The sequence below is a fragment of the Salmo salar genome, chromosome 20 (assembly GCF_965601325.2).
Source record: "Salmo salar chromosome 20, fSalSal1, whole genome shotgun sequence".
Lineage (NCBI taxonomy): Eukaryota > Metazoa > Chordata > Actinopteri > Salmoniformes > Salmonidae > Salmo > Salmo salar.
The window spans coordinates 96030013-96054767 of NC_138310.1; the positions used below are offsets into that span (position 1 = coordinate 96030013).

At 43.4% G+C, this 24755-nt stretch overlaps 1 protein-coding gene across 1 annotated transcript in view; it reads left to right on the forward strand.

Annotated features, from left to right (window-relative positions):
- LOC106581602 (nectin 1b) overlaps positions 1-12717 on the forward strand; it is a 336570-nt gene extending 323853 nt beyond the window's left edge. Inside the window, exon 9 of the mRNA XM_045704179.2 lies at positions 5469-12717. Coding sequence (XP_045560135.2) covers positions 5469-5714 — 246 coding nt within the window. The 3' untranslated portion in view covers positions 5715-12717. The remainder of the gene's footprint in view (positions 1-5468) is intronic.
- Positions 12718-24755: the final 12038 nt, after the last annotated feature.

Genomic DNA, 24755 nt, shown 5'->3' on the forward strand with positions numbered 1-24755 from the left:
AGCTTCTGAGTAACAGGCAGTTTACTTTGGGCACGTCATTCATCCGAATTTCTGAATACTGCCCCCTAGCCCTAAAAAGTTAACGCTTGATGGTTTTTGCAACTGCACTTGAAGGAACTTTAAAAGTTCTTGAGATTTTCCGTATTGATTGACCTTCCTGTCTTGAAGTAATGATGGACTGTTGTTTCGCTTTGCTTATTTTAGCTGTTCTTGCCATAAAATGGACTTGGTCTTTTACCAATTAGGGCTATCTCCTGTATACCACCCCTACCTTGTCACAACACAATTGATTGGCTCAGACGTGTTAAGGAAAGAAATTCCACAAATGAACTTTTAACAAGGCACACTTGAAAGTGAAATGCATTCCAGGTGATTACCTCATGGAGCTGGTTGAGAGAATGCCTAGAGTGTGCAAAGCTGTCATCAAGGCAAAGAGTGGCTACTTTGAAGAATCTCAAATATAAAATATATTTTGATTTGTTCAACACTTTATCGGTTACTACATGATTCAACATGTGTTATTTTATATTTTTTTATGTCTTCACTATTATTCTACAATGTAGAAAATAGTAAAAAATAAATAAAGAAAAACCCCTTAAATGAATAGGTTTGTCCAAACTTTTGACTGGTACTGTTTATATATTTTTGGGGGGTCGGAAGCGACCTCTTATGTCGCTTATGCATGGAACTGGCCCTACCTTTAGTTGTTAAACTGAACAGAAAGTCTCTCCCTCTTCTCTTTCTTCTCTTCTGTTCTTCTCTTCTCCTCTCTTCTCTCTCGAGATGATGTGAGGGAGAATTGTCAGGCAGCCAACTAGACTCTCCTCAGGACATTTCATTACATTCATGACTAGACTCTCCTCAGGACATTTCATTACATTCATGACTAGACTCTCCTCAGGACATTTCATTACATTCATGACTAGACTCTCCTCAGGACATTTCATTACATTCATGCCTTAATAAGATACTGTACATCCTCTATCACAAGGAACATCTGTTGGAATATAAATCTAATGAATTCTATCAAAGCCCCAAATCACAGCTGTAGTGTAGACGTCTAATGAATTATATCAAACCCTCTTGGTTGCTCTTCCCAAAACCAGTCATACCCCTAAATGGTCTGACCCTTTATTTTTAATTTTTTTGCCTAAATTGACACCAAATGTAAATTCCAGTAGCTTAGGACGTGAAGAAAGGGTATGCATATTCTTGATACCATTTGTAAGAAAACACTTTGAAGTTTGTGGAAATGTGAAAGAATAAAAATCATTAGATCTGGTAAAAGGTAATACAAAGAAAAAAACATGCTCTTTTTTTGTTTTTGTTTTTCATCATCTTTGAAATGCAAAAGAATGGCCACAATGTATTATTCCTGTTCAGGCACAATTTAGATTTTGGCCACTAGATGGCAGCAGTGTATGTGCAACGTTTTAGACTGATCCAATGAACCATTGCATTTCTGTTCAAAATGTTGTATCAAGTCTGCTCAAATGTGCCTAATTGGTTTATTGATACATTTTCAAGTTCATAACTGTGCACTCTCCTCAAACAATAGCATGGTATTTTTTTCAATGTAATAGCTACTGTAAATTGGACAGTGTAGTTCGATTAACACGAATTGAAGCTTTCTGCCCATATCAGATATGTCTATGTCCTGGGATGTTTTTTTGTTACTTACAGCCTCATGCTAATCACATTAGAGCACGTTAGCAGGGGGGGACAGCGATCCTGTAGAGGTTAATGAAATACACACAGAGGCCATTTTCACTGAATGTAATATTATATATCTAGTTCTTTCCTCAAGAAATATTAGCCATGTTGATGTGAGGGAGTAACTGAAAGCTTTTCTCTGTTTCATTTCCAAAGGCTGCGTATTGCTTTAATGATTTATCTCTGGAGGCACTGTTACAGTATAAAGTTCTGCTTCAGAGTCAGAAGTTTTCCTAAAAAGAAGTTCCCCCTTCATTTTGAAGTTGTCTAATTAATTTGCATTTTGTCTAAGTCAGGACTTCCACTTAATGGCGGGTGTAGACCATATCCGGAGATTAAAATCGTTTGACAAATAAGGCCTCAGGAGGGAAAGCATTAACAACGGAAAGAAAGTACTTAAGGTTAAGTTCCTTCCGGTCACGCTTTGTCTAAAGGAACATTAGATGTTTTCCACAAAGAGGTAGAATTATTCACCTGACAAAGCCAGAGTTTGTTAATTAAGGCACCATAAGTGTTCTTCTTTACTGACCCGAAACAAATGCATTTTTAAGAAGGTCTAGTCCCCTCAAACTCAACTCTGAACCTCTGGTCTAGTCAATGACTTGGGAGTGTGAACCAGGAGGGCTAGTTAATGACTTGGGAGTGTGGACCAGGAGGGCTAGTTAATGACTTGGGAGTGTGGACCAAGAGGGCTAGTTAATGACTTGGGAGTGTGGACCAGGAGGGCTAGTTAATGACTTGGGAGTGTGAACCAGGAGGGCTAGTTAATGACTTGGGAGTGTGGACCAAGAGGGCTATTTAATGACTTGGGAGTGTGGACCAGGAGGGCTAGTTAATGACTTGGGAGTGTGGACCAAGAGGGCTAGTTAATGACTTGGGAGTGTGGACCAGGAGGGCTAGTTAATGACTTGGGAGTGTGGACCAAGAGGGCTAGTTAATGACTTGGGAGTGTGCACCAGGAAGGCTAGTTAATGACTTGGGAGTGTGGACCAAGAGGGCTAGTTAATGACTTGGGAGTGTGGACCAGGAGGGCTAGTTAATGACTTGGGAGTGTGGACCAGGAGGGCTAGTTAATGACTTGGGAGTGTGGACCAGGAGGGCTAGTTAATGACTTGGGAGTGTGAGACCAAGGAGGGCTATGTTAATGACTTGGGAGTGTGGACCAGGAGGGCTATGTTAATGACTTGGGAGTGTGGACCAGGAGGGCTAGTTAATGACTTGGGAGTGTGGACCAGGAGGGCTAGTTAATGACTTGGGAGTGTGGACCAGGAGGGCTAGTTAATGACTTGGGAGTGTGGACCAGGAGGGCTAGTTAATGACTTGGGAGTGTGGACCAGGAGGGCTAGTTAATGACTTGGGAGTGTGGAATTCACCTTCACACTGTCCTCTAAACCTTCTTCACATCAGCTCATCTCTTTGTCTCTACAGAAACACATCAGCTCATCTGTCTTCATGTCTCTACAGAAACACATCAGCTGTCTTGTCTTCAGCTCATCTGTCTTGTCTTCAGCTCATCTGTTTTGTATTTCTGTCTTCCTATGTTGATGCCGGTCACATGTCTTTGTTGATCCCCTTTTTCCTGATCTGTTAGGCAGTGTTTGTTTAAAATTACCTTTGTTGTTCAATGGTTTTGGCTAGAAATGTTTTAACTTTGTCTAAACGTTCAATCCTTTGGCCTATATGTGTTCTGATCCCTTTACAAAAGTTTCTATATGTTTTCCATGCTCAACCCATACCTGGCTGCTATCTCAGGTATCATTCCAGCTGACAGCCCTCCCTCCCTCCGCTCAACCCATACCTGGCTGCTATCACAGGTATCATTCCAGCTGACAGCCCTCCCTCCCTCTGCTCAACCCATACCTGGCTGCTATCACAGGTATCATTCCAGCTGACAGCCCTCCCTCTGCTCAACCCATACCTGGCTGCTATCACAGGTATCATTCCAGCTGACAGCCCTCCCTCCCTCTGCTCAACCCATACCTGGCTGCTATCACAGGTATCATTCCAGCTGACAGCCCTCCCTCTGCTCAACCCATACCTATTATTATTGCTCTAGATAAGTGAAGATGAACTGCAACATGCAACAGGTCATGCTGTAACTCAACCCCCCCCCCCCCCCCCCCCGCTATACATGAAAAATACATTTCTTCAAAATGTAGTATAATTTGTTGTATTATCTGTGGATTTGTTGCCCCTACCAACGAACAGATCTGGGATCCTCCTTATCATAGATGTAAAGATGCTGGGGGGCAGTTTGTAAGTTGATGTTTCATCTCCCTTTTCTCATCTTTCATGTTCTTTTGTTTGCATGTTTACATACTGTTTGTCTGTCATTTCAACTAATCATCATGACATTCACATGTTTTATTTGGATGTCTACGTAAAAGTTGATCAGACTAATTGTCTAATTTGATTTAAAGTAAAAATGTTGGTAGTAATCAATGTTCCCTTTAAACTGCGCTCGTACGCGGCCGCACAGCTCACCCCGGGACTGTCACGGAGAATAAATATCAGCCCGCACAGAGAAGCATGAGATTGAACTTCACTCATCTTTCTAGTTTTCCCCTTTAGTTAACTCTATCAAAGTTTCCCTGTACTGTGGGAATTGTGATCGAATCAATGCAATATTAGCCACTTTTAATGCAACATACAAACGGTGCAAGATATTTTCTTGTAGGCAGAGTATATTGGAGTAGGATTCTATTGCATTGACAGCCACGACTCAGGCCCATACTCTACACAGACCGGTGCCTCATAACCAGACAGAGCTGCAGTATCCCTATATGCAAATAGACCCTTACTATATATGGATCTGTGCCCTTCACTTTGAACTGGACAGTGTTTACAGCATGAGTGGTGGCGAGTAGATTTGTTTGTTTTGAGATCAAAGCGAGAGCTGCATGTAGCCACGTCTGCATATTTGTTAATATCCTTTGCTAGTTAGTAAGTTATTAGCCCAGTTATAGATCATTTGTAGTCAGCAATAAGGGAGTGATTGCTTCCGACAAGAGCACAAAATGTGTACATTTCTAGACATCTTTGAAAAGAAAGTCAGGTAAAGAGCGTTTTTTTCTGTCTTAAAGGGTTGTATTTTGAGACAGGCTGGAATAAGCTAAGTAGCCAATAGGCAGAGGGTAGCATAATTTGTCTGATTCTCTGTAATAATGGTATGGGAATAATAATGCATTTTACAGCAGTCTAGCATTAAACCTCTGATTGAGTATAAACCAGTCTAGCATTAAACCTCTGATTGAGTATCCAGCAGTCTAGCATTAAACCTCTGATTGAGACCCAGCAGTCTAGCATTAAACCTCTGATTGAGGATAAACCAGTCTAGCATTAAACCTCTGATTGAGTATAAACCAGTCTAGCATTAAACCTCTGATTGAGTACCCAGCAGTCTAGCATTAAACCTCTCACAAGATTGACTAGTCGATATTAATGCACTTTGTTGCTATCTAAGCTAAGGAGGTTTAATGACTCCACCCCCTCCCCTGATGAAATATTACATTTAGTTGGTCTTATACCTGTTTAATCACAGTGTAAATACTGATGTAAAAAACATTGGTGTTACTAGTGTAATAAATTGTTATCACACACATATAAAAAACAACTTCATGTAAAGTGTTACTTATGTTTGTGGTTTGATTATGGAAGGCAATCTTTCAACAAACTCTCAATGCCATATTGATATTTATTTGTTTATAGCGGACACTAAAATGGTCTGTTCGCTTTGACTCTCTTTGTTTCCACAGAACTGTGGGTGGCAAGAACCATCCAACCCGGCTGAACATGTGAGCTACCATCGAGTCTACAACAAGGAACACTGTCTCGAGTCACAACCAACTCAGACCTACCCCCCTCCTGTTACCTTCTTACCCCAGAACCCCTACACACATCCTCTCTCCAACAACCCCCTGTACCCCGCCAGCTATCCCGCCCAAGGCCAAGGTCAGGGCGAGGCGCCACGGCCCCTCTTCCCTAAGGAGCAGTCCGTGTGACCCACTGCTATAGCTCCAGCACTGTAAGAGACATCATCATTCTGAAATACACCAAGCTACACCAAGCTTTGCTGTAAGGGTGTCTATGCTATGCCCCTGCCCCATCACCACCACTGTCTCTCTGTCTGTCCTATGAGAGTGATGATGGAGTCGGCATCCCCTGCTATGATGGAAGTGTCAGTTGTTTGTGGACAAGAAAACCTTGTGTGTTGTGCACTGCATGTTCCACCGAGGCTGTCAGTAGGACCCCTCATCTTGTTCTGTTATTATAGACACCATCTCACTCCACTTCACCTCACTGTCCTGATGGAACTCTGTTCTTCAAACTTCACTCTCTACTTCACATGGACCTAGCTATCCTCACTGTCTTCACCTCACTGCCCTACTGGGTTGATTTTTGTCAACAAAAAAATGTATGTGAAGAAATATGTACACCCCCTGGAAAGTGGTCATTATTTGTATGTATTTTACATATTTGGACACATGGATATTTGAGTTAAATTCATTGATAAAGGTAACCGAATATTTACTTTGAAAATGTTATGCAATTAATATAAGCAAACATGCAATGTCCTTATGCAGAAAACGTGAGTATACCCCTTCCTTTACAATGGCTGAACTTAGATTCAGCTGCACCAAAAAAGGTGCATTAAGGAAGTCATTAGAGAGTACCTTGGGAGGGTCCAGCCTTCCATAAAGATTATAAACTTGGTTTTAACCATATGGCTGTGTGGTTACACATCATGCCAAGATCAAAAGACCTCCGAGGCCCTCAGAAGAAACATTATTGATGCCCATGAGTCTGGGAGGGGTCACATATCCATTTCCACACATCATTCCACTGTCTGACGGATCATCCACAAATGGAGAACATTCCAGACCACTGGCAACCTACATAGGACAGGTCTTCCCACCAAATTTAACCCAAGAGCTGACCGAAAGAAAGAATATCAAGACACCACTGACATTTGCCAGACAACACCTGGGTAAAGACCACAACTACTAGAACAATGTGCTCTGGACAGATGAGTCAACGGTGAAGTTGTTGGGCGCAATGCCAGACGCCACATTTAATGAAAACAAAACACTGCCTTTGAACAGAATAACCTCATACCAACAATAAAGCATGGAGGCGGTGGCATTATGGTTTGGGGCTGCTTTGCTGCCTCAGGGCCTGGCCAACGTGCCATCATTGAATCAACCATGAATTCCATATTGTACCAGAGAATTCTTGAGGAGAAGGTGAGGCCACCTGTAAAGAAGCTGAAGCTGAATCGAACATGGATCTTCCAACAGGACAATGAAGCAAAGCTACAACAGAATGGCAAAAAAATAAGAAATGGAGGGTTATGGAATGGCCGAGTCAAAGCCCAGGTCTCATTCCTGTAGAAATGGAGGGTTATGGAATGGCCGAGTCAAAGCCCAGATCTCAGTCCTGTAGAAATGGAGGGTTATGGAATGGTCGAGTCAAAGCCCAGGTCTCATTCCTGTAGAAATGGAGGGTTATGGAATGGCAGAGTCAAAGCCCAGATCTCAGTCCTGTAGAAATGGAGGGTTATGGAATGGTCGAGTCAAAGCCCAGGTCTCATTCCTGTAGAAATGGAGGGTTATGGAATGGCCGAGTCAAAGCCCAGGTCTCATTCCTGTAGAAATGGAAGGTTATGGAATGGCCGAGTCAAAGCCCAGGTCTCATTCCTGTAGAAATGGAGGGTTATGGAATTGCCGAGTCAAAGCCCAGATCTCATTCCTGTAGAAATGGAGGGTTATGGAATGGCCGAGTCAAAGCCCAGGTCTCATTCCTGTAGAAATGGAGGGTTATGGAATGGCCGAGTCAAAGCCCAGATCTCAGTCTTGTAGATTTTTGATGAATAAATTATTGCCAAGTTTAATCTTTCAGTGTCATGTTTTAAATGAGGTTACCTTTGTCAGTAGTGTTGAAGCGAAGATGACATATCCATCTGTCCAAATAAATACAACAAAGACAACCTTCCGGGGGTTACTTACTCTTCACCATGACTGTACACCATGGTGTAAGGTTTTATTATACTATTTTACCTTTTCTCTTCCCACAGTAGTAGTGGCCTCTTTTCTCTTCCCACAGTAGTAGTGGCCTCTTTTCTCTTCCCACAGTAGTAGTGGCCTCTTTTCTCTTCCCACAGTAGTAGTGGCCTCTTTTCTCTTCCCACAGTAGTAGTGGCCTCTTTTCTCTTCCCACAGTAGTAGTGGCCTCTTTTCTCTTCCCACAGTAGTAGTGGCCTCTTTTCTCTTCCCACAGTAGTAGTGGCCTCTTTTCTCTTCCCACAGTAGTAGTGAACTATTTTTTCTAGCTTAGTATACACTTTTGTATGTATTGCTTTTTGTTTTATGTTTGTTAAAGCTAATTTGCTTGCTTCTTTATAAATACTTACATGTATGTGTGATTGAGTGTGTGATGTTATTTTGTCACCATTGGTTTTAGTAATAATAAATATAGAATAAATATTGATAGTGAATGACAGGATATCTAAACAGGATAATTGGCAGTTCATCCTGGATTACTCCTCACAATGTCCACACCATATATAACAACAAGCTAATGGTTCTAGATCCAATCTAAGTGCTGTTTTAGTTTTAGTATATAATTTACTTGTAGCTGCCAAAAAAATAGAGCATGCCAGGGTTGGGGTGAATACCATTTTAAATCCAGTCAATTCAGGAAGTACACTCAAATTCCAATTCTCTTCAATGCTTTTCAATGAGGAACATTTTGAACTGTAATTGGGTTTACATTCTGAATTGACTGAAATTGAAATGGTATTGACCACAACCCTGGAGAATACCATATTGTAGTTCATGACAGCATACCATACTGTAGTTCATGACAGCATACCATACTGTAGTTCATGACAGCATACCCTACTGTAGTTCATGACAGCATACCATACTGTAGTTCATGACAGCATACCATACTGTAGTTCATGACAGCATACCCTACTGTAGTTCATGACAGCATACCATACTGTAGTTCATGACAGCATACCATACTGTAGTTCATGACAGCATACCCTACTGTAGTTCATGACAGCATACCATACTGGAGTTCATGACAGCATACCATACTGTAGTTCATGACAGCATACCCTACTGTAGTTCATGACAGCATACCATACTGGAGTTCATGACAGCATACCATACTGTAGTTCATGACAGCATACCATACTGTAGTTCATGACAGCATACCATACTGTAGTTCATGACAGCATACCATTTTGTAGTTCATGACAGCATACCATTTTGTAGTTCATGACAGCGTAGGGGTACTGTACTTCATGACAGCATAGGGGTACTGTAGTTCATGACAGCATACCATACTGTAGTTCATGACAGCATACCATACTGTAGTTCATGACAGCATACCATTTTGTAGTTCATGACAGCGTAGGGGTACTGTAGTTCATGACAGCATAGGGGTACTGTAGTTCATGACAGCATACCATACTGTAGTTCATGACAGCATACCCTACTGTAGTTCATGACAGCATACCATACTGTAGTTCATGACAGCATACCATTTTGTAGTTCATGACAGCATACCATACTGTAGTTCATGAGAGCATACCATACTGTAGTTCATGACAGCATACCATACTGTAGTTCATGACAGCATACCATACTGTAGTTCATGACAGCATACCATTTTGTAGTTCATGACAGCATAGGGGTACTGTAGTTCATGACAGCATACCATACTGTAGTTCATGACAGCATACTATACTGTAGTTCATGACAGCATACCCTACTGTAGTTCATGACAGCATACCATACTGTAGTTCATTACAGCATACCATTTTGTAGTTCATGACAGCATAGGGGTACTGTAGTTCATGACAGCATACCCTACTGTAGTTCATGACAGCATACTATACTGTAGTTCATGACAGCATACCATACTGTAGTTCATGACAGCATACCATTGTGTAGTTCATGACAGCATACTATACTCTAGTTCATGACAGCATACCATACTGTAGTTCATGACAGCATACCATTGTGTAGTTCATGACAGCATACCATTTTGTAGTTCATGACAGCATAGGGGTACTGTAGTTCATGACAGCATACCATACTGTAGTTCATGACAGCATACCATACTGTAGTTCATGACAGCATACCCTACTGTAGTTCATGACAGCATATTATACTGTAGTTCATGACAGCATAGGGGTAATGTAGTTCATGACAGCATACCATTTTGTAGTTCATGACAGCATACCCTACTGTAGTTCATGACAGCATACCCTACTGTAGTTCATGACAGCATACCCTACTGTAGTTCATGACAGCATACCCTACTGTAGTTCATGACAGCATACCCTACTGTAGTTCATGACAGCATACCCTACTGTAGTTCATGACAGCATACCATACTGTAGTTCATGACATGTTCATTTGTTTTCATGACAACGTCCATTTTGTCTGCTGGGAAGGGATGTATATGCAGATGCTTTGAAATGGACAATACTTTCCCAGTTTACGTCCCCAACGCTGGCTTGCTCTCCATATCTGTATGTGAAATAGCTCAACTCAGAGATGTAATGAGGTCCATTGTGTTTTGTGGCGTATAACAAAGTTATTATAAAGAAGGACTTCGTCAGACTCGCAGGTCCAATAGACAAATTTGACAATCAAACACCAACCAGGGCTGTCCTCAAAGAACTTGAACGAGCGAACATTGATTTCTTGGTGTATTTTAGAAATGTGATTTTGTTGTAATGTTTTGATGATAGCTTGAGGGTGGTCAGGAGACGACTTCAACCCAACCTTTCTCTGTCTGATTTCAAGATTTTTGAACATGGTTTTTAGAATTATTTTGATATAAAGAGTTTCAAATCAAACGATCTAGCATTCATCTTGCAGAGAATAGCATGTCAGTAATAAACAATACTACTCCAGGTATTTTGCGTAGGACAAGGCTACACTGTGACAGTGCTGATTTCAGACCATAAGCTAATGTGTTTGAACTGAGAGCCAGTTAGAAGCTATTACCACCGAAATACGACTGTCACACAAATACAACCCAAAGTTCAGTGTTTTACCATGTCAGTTGTATGTTCTTAAAAAAAGGAAACTAATTGTGTTTGTGCTCAATGTGAAAGAAACAAACGGATTAACTCCTAGAGGTTTTTGAAGGTAATAAAATGTAACTTGTAAACAGTGGTTCTTGGGATAGAGTAACATTTTGTGTGAGACTTTCTCCTTCATGACCTTGTTGTCTTGCGATGTCGCTATATGTGTGCTAGTATTTCGTTAGGTGTGCCAGTGGTTTCTGGTTGGTCTGAAACTGCTGATGACGTGTATTACTGCTGTAAAGTGCCCTCTGTATGGAAACAGTGGAGCACATCCTACTCATGTAACACCATTACTATTGCTGATCTCCTCATCCTCCACATCCTAATCCTCCTCCTATTCCACATCCTCCTCCTCCTCCACATCCTAAGCCTCCTCCTATTCCACATCCTCCTCCTCCACCACATCCTCTTCCTCTTCATCATCCTCCTCCTCTTCATCATCCTCCACAGCCTCCTCCTATTCCACATCCTCCTCCTCCTCCACATCATCCTCCTCCTCCTCCACATCCCTCCTCCTCCACATCCTCCATCATCCACATCCTCCATATCCACATCCTCCACATCCTCCTCCTCCTCCTCCTCATCCATATTAACCTCTTCCTCCTCCACATCCTCCACATCCTCCTCCTCCTCCTCCTCCTCCTCCTCCTCATCCATATTAACCTCCTCCTCCTCCACATTCCTCCTCCTCCTCATCCATATTAACCTCTTCCTCCTCCACATCCTCCTCCTCCTCCTCATCCATATTAACCTCTTCCTCCTCCACATCCTCCTCCTCCTCATCCATATTAACCTCCTCCTCCTCCACATCCTCCTCCTCCTCATCCATATTAACCTCTTCCTCCTCCACATTCCTCCTCCTCCTCATCCATATTAACCTCTTCCTCCTCCACATTCCTCCTCCTCCTCATCCATATTAACCTCTTCCTCCTCCACATCCTCCTCCTCCTCCTCATCCATATTAACCTCTTCCTCCTCCACATCCTCCTCCTCCTCCTCATCCATATTAACCTCTTCCTCCTCCACATTCCTCCTCCGCCTCATCCATATTAACCTCTTCCTCCTCCACATTCCTCCTCCTCCTCATCCATATTAACCTCTTCCTCCTCCACATTCCTCCTCCTCCTCCTCCTCATCCATATTAACCTCCTCCTCCTCCACATCCTCCTCCTCCTCCTCATCCATATTAACCTCCTCCCCCTTCTCCTGATCCGCCTCAACATCCTCCTTCTCCTCTTCCTAATTCTCCTCCTCATCCTCATATTCCTTTTCTCCTCATCATCATCATCATCATCCTCCACATCCTCCTCTTTCACATCCTCCTATGCCTCCTTCTCCTGTTATTATTTTGTTATTTGCAATATAAGCTACAAACTGCTGCATTTGTGGACACTAAACAGTTATGTTGTCTGTGGTATTGGCAAAACAACAATTGTCCAACAACTGCTGTCGAACTTGTGTTAGCAATAGATTTTCACAATAACCTTTACCATGTTACAGAGTTTTATGAAACTAACTTTGTAGCGCCCATAACTAAACATTATACTGTATATGCCTCTTATTGCATTGAAATTCAGTTATTTTCAATGTCCTACTGAAGATGACTGCCATGCATCTACTTTCCATCTCTCTCCTCTGGTTTCACATATGAAGTGTTTTCCTTGTATTATCTGTGGAAATGGGATCTGGTCTGATCTGATCTGGATCAATGTGGAAATGTAAACTTGTAATCATTGTGAGTGTTGCCACTGCTAGGGAACTCTAAAATACTGTTTGTGAGACATTTCAACTTATATTTTTTACATGGAATTATGTTTGATGTAAATATTAACAATGTATCTGATGTGTCAAAAGAAACTGATGCAGTTAAACATTAAACTTCGTGTTATGGTGTTTGTAATCTTTGTTTATTTAACTCACCAGTCAGAAATCCCACTGTACAGTTTATATGCTAAATGACTTAAATGTAATGTAAATGTAAATGTAAATATATGACCTTACCTCAGTTCAAAGTAGTCAGTGAGTGTCACATCACATATTGAATTCTAGTAATCGTATGGCACATGGAAAGCTGAATTTATTTCACACTAATAACAGGAACCAGGGATGGGACATGAGTAAACTGAATATATTTCACACTGATAACGAAACCAGGGATGGGACATGAATAAACTGAATATATTTCACACTAATAACAGGAACCAGGGATGGGACATGAGTAAACTGAATATATTTCACACTAATAACAGGAACCAGGGATGGGACATGAGTAAACTGAATTGTATTTCACACTACAAAAGGACGTCAGAGTACAAAAATCAGTTAACCACCTAACTGACTAACTCAATTTAACCTTGCGCAATACCCTAGATGCAGTCGCACCCCTAAAAACTAAAAACATTTGTCATAAGAAACTTGCTCCCTGGTATACAGAAAATACCCGAACTCTGAAGCAACCTTCCAGAAAATTGGAACGGAAATGGCGCTACACCAAACTGGAAGTCTTCCGACTAGCTTGGAAAGACAGTACCGTGCAGTATGGAAGAGCCCTCACTGCTGCTCGATCATCCTGTTTTTCCAACTTAATTGAGTAAAAAAAGAACAATCCAAAATTACATTTTGATACTGTCGCAAAGCTAACTAAAAAGCAGCATTCCCCAAGAGAGGATGGCTTTCACTTCAGCAGTGATAAATTCATGAACTTCTTTGAGGAAAAGATCATGATCATTAGAAAGCAAATTACAGACTCCTCTTTAAATCTGGGTATTCCTCCAAAGCTCCATTGTCCTGAGTCTGCACAACTCTGCCAGGACCTAGGATCAAGGGAGACACTCAAGTTTTTTAGTATTATATCTCTTGACACATTGATGAAAATAATCATCGCCTCTAAACCTTCAAGCTGCATACTGGACCCTATTCCAACTAAACTACTGAAAGAGCTGCTTCCTGTGCTTGGCCCTCCTATGTTGAACATAATAAACGGCTCTCTATCCACCGGATGTGTACCAAACTCACTCAAAGTGGCAGTAATAAAGCCTCTCTTGAAAAAGCCAAACCTTGACCGAGAAAATATAAAAAAACTAATCGGCCTATATCGAATCTCCAATTCCGCTCAAACAATTTTTTAAAAGCTGTTGTGCAGCAACTCACTGCCTTCCTGAAGACAAACAATGTATACGAAACGCTTCAGTCTGGTTTTAGACCCCATCATAGCACTGAGACTGCACTTGTGAAGGTGGTAAATGACCTTTTAATGGCGTCAGACCGAGGCTCTGCATCTGTCCTCGTGCTCCTAGACCTTAGTGCTGCTTTTGATACCATCGATCACCACATTCTTTGGGAGAGTTTGGAAACCCAAATTGGTCTACACGTACAAGTTCTGGTCTGGTTTAGATCTTATCTGTCGGAAAGATATCAGTTTGTCTCTGTGGATGGTTTGTTGTCTGACAAATCAACTGTAAATTTCAGTGATCCTCAAGGTTCCGTTTTAGGACCACTTTTGTTTTCACTATATATTTTACCTCTTGGTGATGTCATTCGGAAACATAATGTTAACTTTCAGTGCTATGCGGACGACACACAGCTGTACATTTCGATGAAACATGGTGAAGCCCCAAAATTGCCCTCCCTGGAAGCCTGTGTTTCAGGATGGCGGCAAATGTTCTACTTTTGAACTCAGACAAAACAGAGATGCTTGTTCTCGGTCCCAAGAAACAAAGAGATCTTCTGTTGAATCTGACAATAATCTTGATGGTTGTACAGTCGTCTCAAATAAAACTGTGAAGGACATCGGCGTAACTCTGGGCCCTGATCTCTCTTTTGACGAACATATCAAGACTGTTTCAAGGACAGCTTTTTTCCATCTACGTAACATTGCCTTCCTGTGGCTCAGTTGGTAGAGCATGGTGTTTGCAATGCCAGTATGGTGTGTGCAATGCCAGGGTTGTGGGTTCGATTCCCATGGGAGGCCAGTACAAAAAAAAAAATGCATGAAATGAAAATGAAATGTATGTATTCACTACTGTAAGTTTCTCTGGAAAAGAACATCTGCTAAATGACTAAAATGTAAATGTATTGCAAAAATCTGAAACTTTCCGTGCAGAAAAATGAATCCATGCTTTTGTCACTTCTAGGTTAGACTACCGCAATGCTCTACTTTCCGGCTACCCGGATAAAGCACTAAATACATTTCAGTTAGTGCTAAACACGGCTGCTAGAATCTTGACTAGAACCCCAAAAAACTTATCATATTACTCCAGTGCTAGCCTCTCTACACTGGCTTTCTATTAAGGCAAGGGCTGATTTCAAGGTTTTACTGCTAATCTACAAAGCATTACATGGGCTTTCTCCTACCTATCTTTCCGATTTGGTCCTGCCGTACATACCTACGCGTACACTACGGTCACAAGACGCAGGCCTCCTAATTGTCCCTAGAATTTCTAAGCAAACAGCTGGAGGCTGGGCTTTCTCCTATAGAGCTCCATTTTTATGGAATGGTCTGCCTACCTGAGTGTGTTGAGTCACTGACGTGATCTTCCTGTCCGGGTTGGCGCCCCCCCTTGGGTTGTGCCGTGGCGGAGATCTTTGTGGACTATACTTGGCCTTGTCTCAGGATGGTAAGTTGGTGGTTGAAGATATCCCTCTAGTGGTGTGGGAGCTGTGCTTTTGCAAAGTGGGTGGGGTTATATCCTGCCTGTTTGGCCCGGTCCGGGGGTATCGTTGGATGGGGCCACAGTGTCTCCCGACCCCTCCTGTCTCAGCCTCCAGTATTTATGCTGCAGTAGTTTATGTGTCGGGGGACTAGGGTCAGTCTGTTATATCTGGAGTATTTCTCCTGTCTTATCCGGTGTCCTGTGTGAATTTAAGTATGCTCTCTCTAATTCTTTCTCTTTCTCTCTTTTTCTCTCTTTCTTTCTCTCTTTCTCTCTTTTTCTCTCTCTCGGAGGACCTGAGCCCTAAGACCATGCCTCAGGACTACCTGGCCTGATGACTCCTTGCTGTCCCCAGGACTACATGGCCATGCTGCTGTTCCAGTTTCAACTGTTCTACCTGCGGTTATGGAACCCTGACCTGTTCACTGGACGTGCTACCTGTCCCAGACCTGCTGTTCTCAACTCTCTAGAGACAGCAGAAGCAGTAGAGATACTCTGAATGATCGGCTATGAAAAGTCAACTGACATTTACTCCTGAGGTGCTGACCTGTTGCACCCTCGACAACCACTGTGATTATTATTATTTGACCCTGCTGGTCATCTATGAACATTTGAACATCTTGGCCATGTTCTGTTATAATCTCCACCCGGCACAGCCAGAAGAGGACTGGCCACACCTCATAGCCTGGTTCCTCTCTAGGTTTATTCCTAGGTTCTGCCTTTCTAGGGAGTTTTTCCTAGCTTTACATCTTCAGAAGGGCTTTATAAATACATTTGATTGATTGGATTGATAATAACAGGAACCAGGGATGGGACATGAGTAAACTGAATATATTTCACACTAATAACAGGAACCAGGGAACCATTGTATTTCACACTAATTGTCACAACTTCTTCCGAAGTCAGTTCCTCTCCTTGTTCGGGCGGTGTTCGGCGGTCGACGTCACCGGTCTTCTAGCCATCGCCGATCCATTTTTCATGTTCCATTTGTTTTGTCTGGTTGTCACACTCACCTGGTTTCAATTCCCTAATTACATGTTGTATATGTTCCCTCTGTTTCCCCATGTCAGGAGTTGTTTATTGTAAGTACATGTGCTTATTGTGACTGGTGCCCATGTGTTTTGTTATTCTTGTATGCCGGTAGTTATGTACATTAACCTGTCTGGGAACCTGGGACGCTTGCGTCCCACCCTAGTCAACAGCCAGTGGAATCGCGTCGCGCGAAATACAAATACCTCATAAATGCTATAACTTCAATTTCTCAAACATATGACTATTTTACACCATTTTATAGATACACCTCTCCTGAATCGAACCACGTTGTCCGATTTCAAAAATGCTTTACAGCAAAAGCAAAACATTAGATTATGTTAGGAGAGTACCCAGCCAAAAATAATCACACTGCCATTTTCAAAGCAACTAGCATGCATCACAAATACCCAAAACACAGCTGAATGCAGCACTAACCTTTGACAATCTTCATCAGATGACACTCCTAGGACATCATGTTACACAATACATGCATGTTTTGTTAGATAAAGTTCATATTTATATATAAAAACAACATTTTACATCGGCGCCTGACGTTCAGAAACTATTTTCCCTCAAATGCTTATGGTGAATCAGCACTACAATTTACAAAATTACTATTCGAAAACATTGTTAAAATGTAATATTGTCATTCAAAGACTTATAGATTAACATGTCTTGAACGCAACCGCATTGCCAGATTTAAAAATAACTTTACTGGGAAATCACACTTTGCAATAAACGACGTGGTATACCCAGCAAAATAGGCTAGGCTATACATGTTGGAGCCATCTTGGAACGATGAACCATCAAAAATACTATTGTAAATAAAACCTTACCTTTGATTAACTTTATCAGAAAGCACTTCCAGGCATCCCAGGTCCATAACAAATGTAGTTTTGTTCGAAAAAGTTCATCATTTATGTCCCAATTGTTAGCGCGCTCCGAAGGCTACTGAAAATGTACCGTGCTGAGTAGGACTTGTCGTCACGAATGTACAAAAAATATATATTTAAGTTGGTTCAAACATGTCAAACGTTGTATAACATAAATCTTTAGGGCCTTTTTCAACCAGAGCTTCAATAATATTCCATGGGGACGTTTGCATTGCAGACGTTTGCATCTTCCAGCTGAGGCAGGAGACAAGGAGTGCCCAGGAGTTTGCCCTAGAGTTTAGGACTGCCGGCGCGGGATGGAATGACAGGGCCCTGATTGAGCACTACCATTGCAGTCTGCGTGAGGATGTCCATCGGGACTTGGCCTGCAGAGACACCACCCTCATGTTGGATCAGCTGGTGGACCTGTCCATCCGGCTGGACAACCTGCTGGCTACCCGCGGACGTTCAGATTTGGGTCTGGTGGTTCCATCCCCTCGCACCCCCTCTCCTGAACCTATGGAGCTGGGAGGAGTGGTGCGTAGGAAGACCGAAGGGGGTTCCAGTTCGTGCACCATCTGTGGCCGCAGAGGACACACTGCCGGTCGGTGCCGGGTTGGTCCCTCTGGGAGTCGAGGCAGCAGGCAGGGCACACTGGCGTCACCCCAGGTGAGTCTGCACCACTCTCATCCAGAGTCCTCTGTTGTCCAACTGTTTGTACCTGTTATTTTTCCTGAATTTTCCCCGTATTCCCAGCATAAGGCGCTAGTCGATTCAGGCGCAGCTGGGAATTTTATTGACAGAGCGCTCGCTTGTAGTCTTATGCTCCCCATTATCCCTGTGGCTAGACCTTTCCCAGTTCACGCTCTGGATAGTGGACCATTGGGGTCCGGGCTAATCAGGGAAGCCACTATCTCCCTGGCCATGGTGACACAGGGGAGTCATGAGGAGAGAATCAGTCTCTTTCTCATTGACTCTCCTGCATTTCCCGTGGTACTGGGCCTTCCCTGGTTGGCTCATCATAACCCCTCTATTTCATGGCAACAGAGGGCTCTCACGGGGTGGTCGCGAGAGTCCTCGGGGAGGTGTGTAGGGGTTTCCGTTGGTGCTACCACGGTGGAAAGTCCAGACCAGGTCTCCACCTTGCGCATCCCTCCAAAATATGCCGATTTGGCTCTCACCTTCTGTAAGAAGAAGGCGACTCAATTACCACCCCATCGACGGGGGGATTGTGTGATAAATCTCCTGGTAGACGCTGCACTTCCCAGGAGTCATGTGTATCCCCTGTCGCAAGCGGAAACGGTGGCTATGGAGACATATGTCTCTGAATCCCTGCGTCAGGGGTACATTCGGTCATCCACTTCACCCGTCTCCTCGATTTTCTTTTTTGTGAAGAAGAAGGATGGAGGTTTGCACCCATGTTTTGATTATCGAGGTCTCAAGCATATCACAGTGAGGTACAGTTACCCGCTACCTCTTATCACCACGGCGATTGAGTCAATGCACGGGGCGCGCTTCTTCCCAAAACTGGATCTCAGGAGCGCATACCACCTGGTGCGTATCCGGGAGAGAGACGAGTGGAAGACGGCGTTTAGTACCACCTCAGGGTATTATGAGTACCTCGTCATGCCGTACGGGTTGATGAATGCTCTATCAGTCTTCCAATCCTTTGTCGACAAGATTTTCAGAGACCTGCACGGGCAGGGTGTAGTGGTGTATATCGGTGACATTCTGATATACTCCGCTACACGGGCCGAGCATGTGTCTTTGGTGCGCAAGGTACTTGGACAACAGTTGGAGCATGACCTGTACGTCAAGGCTGACAAATGCCTGTTCTTTCAGCAAGCCCTCTCCTTCCTAGGGTATCGCATTTCCACATCAGGGGTGAAGATGGAGAGTGAGCGCATTTCAGCCGTGCGTAATTGGCCGACTCCCACCACGGTAAAGGAGATGCAGCGATTTTTAGGGTTTGCCAATTACTACCGGAAATTTATCCGGGGTTTTGGTCAGGTGGCTGCTCCCATTACCTCACTGCTGAAGGGGGGTCCTGTACATCTGCAGTGGTCAGTTGAGGCGGACAGGGCTTTTGGGCAACTAAGGGCTCTGTTTATTTCGGCGCCCGTGCTGGCTCATCCGGACCCCTCTTTGGCGTTCATAGTGGAGGTGGACGCATCTGAGGCTGGGATAGGAGCTGTGCTCTCTCAGTGCGTGGGTACGCCACTGAAGCTCCGCCCCTGTGCCTTCTTCTCGAAGAAGCTCAGCCCGGCGGAACAAAACTATGACGTGGGAGACCGGGAGCTGTTGGCTGTAGTCAAGGCTTTGAAGGCGTGGAGACATTGGCTTGATGGGGCTAAACACCCTTTTCTCATCTGGACTGACCACCATAATCTGGAGTACATCCGGTCAGCGAGGAGACTGAACCCTCGCCAGGCAAGGTGCGCATTGTTTTTCACCCGTTTTGTTTTCACCCTTTCGTACAGACCAGGTTTCCAGAACTTTAAGGCAGACGCACTGTCCCGGCAGTATGACACAGAGGAGTGGTCCATGGATCCCACTCCCATACTCCCCGCCTCTTGTTTGGTGGCGCCGGTAGTGTGGGAGCTGGACGAGGACATTGAGCGGGCGTTTCGTGCAGAGCCCACTCCCCCTCAGTGTCCAGCTGGGTGTCAGAACGTTCCGTCTGCTGTCCGCGACCGATTGATCTATTGGGCCCACACGTCACCCTCCTCTGGTCATCCTGGGATTGGGCGGACAGTGCGCTATCTTATTGGGAAGTACTGGTGGCCCACCTTGGCTAAGGATGTGAGGGTTTATGTTTCCTCCTGTTCGGTGTGCGCCCAGTGTAAGGCCCCTAGGCACCTGCCCAGAGGTAAGTTACAACCCTTACCCGTTCCACAACGGCTGTGGTCGCACCTGTCAGTGGATTTCATTACCGATCTTCCACCTTCACAGGGAAACACCACGATCCTAGTTGTTGTGGATCGTTTTCGTTCATGGAACGTCTGGGGGTGTCGGTCAGCCTTACCTCAGCTTTTCACCCCGAGAGTAACGGGCAGGTGGAAAGAGTTAACCAGGATGTGGGTAGGTTTCTGAGGTCTTATTGTGAGGACCGGCCGGGGGAGTGGGCAGCGTTCGTGCCTTCGGCAGAGATGGCCCAGAACTCGCTCCGCCACTCCGCCACTCCTCCACTAACCTCTCTCTCTTTCAGTGTGTGTTAGTGTATCAGCCGGTTCTGGCTCCTTGGCATCAGAGTCAGACCGAGGCTCCTGTGGTGGACGACTGGTACCGCCGTGCGGAGGAGACATGGGACGCCGCCCATGTTCATCTTCAGGACGCCGTGCTGCGCCAGAAAGTGGGCGCAGACTGTCACCGCAGTGAAGCCCCGGTGTTCGCACCCTAACCCTAACCCTAACCGGGTCTGGCTCTCGACCCGGAACCTGCCCCTCCGCCTGCCCTGTCAGAAGCTGGGTCCGCAGTTTGTGGGGCCATTTAACCTCTTACATCTAGACGTTCCGCTAGCGGAACACCTGCTCCAATATCCAATGATAGGCGTGGCGCGAATTACAAATTCCTCAAAAATACAAAAACTTCAATTTTTCAAACATATGACTATTTCACAGCATTTTAAAGACAAGACTCTCCTTTATCTAACCACACTGTCCGATTTCAAAAAGACTTTACAGCGAAAGCAAAACATTAGATTATGTCAGCAGAGTACCAAGCCAGAAATAATCAGACACCCATTTTTCAAGCTAGCATATAATGTCACAAAAACCCAGAAGACAGCTAAATGCAGCACTAACCTTTGATGATCTTCATCAGATGACACACCTAGGACATTATGTTATACAATACATGCATGTTTTGTTCAAACAAGTTCATATTTATATCAAAAAACAGCTTTTTACATTAGCATGTGACGTTCAGAACTATCATACCCCCCGCAAACTTCCGGAGGAATTTGCTAACATTTTACTAAATTACTCACGATAAACGTTCACAAAAAGCATAACAATTATTTTAAGAATTATAGATACAGAACTCCTCTATGCACTCGATATGTCCGATTTTAAAATAGCTTTTTGGTGAAAGCACATTTTGCAATATTCTAAGTACATAGCCCAGGCATCACGGGCTAGCTATTTAGACACCCGGCAGGTTTAGCCTTCACCAAAATCAGATTTACTATTATAAAAGTTTGATTACCTTTTGTTGTCTTCGTCAGAATGCACTCCCAGGACTGCTACTTCAATAACAAATGTTGGTTTGGTCCAAAATAATCCATCGTTATATCCAAATTGCGGCGTTTTGTTCGTGCGTTCCAGACACTATCTGAAAGGGTAAATAAGGGTCGTGCGCATGGCGCAATTCGTGACAAAAAAAATCGAAATATTCCATTACCGTACTTCGAAGCATGTCAACCGCTGTTTAAAATCCATTTTTATGCAATTTTTCTCGTAAAAAAGCGATAATATTCCGACCGGGAATGTCCATTTAGCTAAACAGAGGAAAGTAAACAAAGCTTTCGGTCGACGCGGGCACGAGCCTGAGTCTCACAGTACTGTAACCAGCCACTACCCAAACGCGCTACTTTTTTTCAGCCAGAGCCTGCAAAGCCACGATTCAGCTTTTTACCGCCTTCTGAGACCCTATGGCAGCCGTAGGAAGTGTCACGGGACAGCTAAGATCCTCACTCTTCAATAAACAGAGACAAGAAGAACGACACCTTGTCAGACAGGCCACTTCCTGAATGAAACCTTCTCAGATTTTGGCCTGCCATATGAGTTCTGTTATACTCACAGACACCATTCAAACAGTTTTAGAAACTTTAGGGTGTTTTCTATCCATATGTAATAAGTATATGCATATTCTAGTTACTGGGTAGGAGTGGTAACCAGATTAAATTGGGTACGTTTTTTTATCCAGCCGTGAAAATACTGCCCCCTAGCCATAACAGGTTAAAGTCCTGAGGAGAGTGAACGAGGTATGTTATAGGTTACAGCTTCCTCCTGATTACCGCATTAACCCCTCGTTCCATGTGTCTCTCCTCAGGCCGGTGGTAGCTGGTCCGCTCCAGGAAGCTGAGGTGCAGGAGGGATGGGACATGAGTCAACTGAATATATTTCAGACTAATAACAGGAACCAGGGATGGGACATGAGTAAACTGAATATATTTCACACTGATAACAGGAACCAGGGATGGGACATGAACAACCTGCATATAATCTAATCGGGCGGCAGGTAGCCAAGTGGTTAAGAGTACTGGGCCAGTAAGGTCTCTGGGTTGAATCCCTGAGCCAACTAAGTGAAACATCTGTGGAGGTGCCCTTGAGCAAAGGAGTTTAACCCTAACTGTTCCTGTAAGTGTGGATAAGGGCGTGTCCTGAATGACTTAAGTGTAGATGTATGAGTTTTCCTTTTTCAGCGTCTATTACTGGTTCCCGTTATCCTCCGGGAGCCTCAAATGGCACCATATTGCCAATAGGGGGCCCATAGGTCTCTTGTCAAAAGTGGGGCACTATGTAGGTATTTCGGTGGCATTTGGCTGTTCAATTCAATATAATCAATAGGTTTGTGAATATTCTAAGAGTATCATGTGGATTTTAAATGTTAAATTATTTTTCCTTTATTTATACAGGTTTTTCCTCATTGAGATAACATCTCTTTTCCAAGAGAGACCTGGTCCAATAGCCCCAGGGGGAACAACTTTTCAGACAAAACAACTTACATACACTAACACAACATTAAACAAAACTATAAACACATGGGTCATGGAGCATGCATTTTTCATCAAATTGAACGGCAGGATAATTTTCTTTGAATTGGTGATGTACTATTAAATAGTGAATATCTCAGTGTTGTTGTAGCTGCCCATGCCCACAGACTTACTAACTGGTGTTTATCTAAGTGTACTCATCTCATATGTACAGTTGAAGGCAGAAGTTTACATACACCTTAGAAAAACTCAGTTTTTCACAATTCTTGACATTTAATCCTAGTACAAATTCCCTGTCTTCGGTCGGTTAGGATCACTTTATTTTAAGAATGTGAAATGTCAGAATAATAGTAGAGAGAATGATTTATTTCAGCTTGTATTTCTTTCATCGCATTCTCAGTGGGTCAGAAGTTTACATACACTCAATTAGTATTTGGTAGCATTGCCTTCACATTGTTTAACTTGGGTAAAACATTTCGGGTAGCCTTCCACAAGCTTCCCACAATAACAGGGTTGAATTTTGGCCCATTCCTCCTGACAGAGCTGGTGTAACTGAGTCAGGTTTGTAGGCCTTCTTGCTTGCACATGCTTTTTCAGTTCTACCCACAAATGTTCTATAGGATTGAGGTCAGGGCTTTGTGATGGTCACTCCAATACCTTGACTTTGTTGTCCTTGAGCCATTTTGCCATAACTTTGGAAGTATGCGTGGGGTCATTGTCCATTTGGAGGACCCATTTGCGACCAAGCTTTAACTTCCTGATGGATGTCTTGAGATGTTGCGTCAATATATCCACATAATTTTCCTACCTCATGATGCCATCTATTTTGTGAAGTGCACCAGTCCCTCCCAAAGTACCCCACAACATGATGTTGCCACCCCAGTGCTTCACGGTTGGGATGGTGTTCTTGGGCTTGCAAGCCTCCCCCTTTTTTCTCCAAACATAACAATGGTCATTATGGCCAAACAGTTCTATTTTTGTTTTATCTGACCAGAGGACATTTCTCCAAGAAGTATGATCTTTGTCCCCATGTGCAGTGGCAAACCGTAGTCTGGCTTTTTTATGGTGGTTTTGGAGCAGTGGCTTCTTCCTTGCTGAGCGGCCTTTCAGGTTATTTCGATATAGGACTCGTTTTACTGTGGATATAGATACTTTTGTACCTGTTTCCTCCAGCATCTTCACAAGGTCCTTTGCTGTTGTTCTGGGATTGATTTTCAGTTTTCACACCAAAGTACATTCATCTCTAGGAGACAGAACACATCTCCTTAGCGGTATGACGGCTGAGTGGTCCCATGGTGTTTATACTTGCGTACTATTGTTTGTACAGATAAACGTGGTACCTTCAGGCATTTGGAAATTACTCCCAAGGATGAACCAGACTTGTGGAGGTCTACAATTTTTTTCCGAGGTCTTGGCTGATTTCTTTTGATTTTCCCATGATGTCAAGCAAAGAGGCACTGAGTTTGAAGGTAGGCCTTGAAATAAATACACCCTGTGACTCAAATGATGTAAATTAGCCTATCAAAAGCTTCTAAAGCCATGACATCATTTTCTGGAATTTTCCAAGCTGTATATAGGCACAGTCAACTTAGTGTATGTAAACTTCTGACCCACTGGAATTGTGATACAGTGAATTATAAGTGAAATAATCTGTCTGTAAA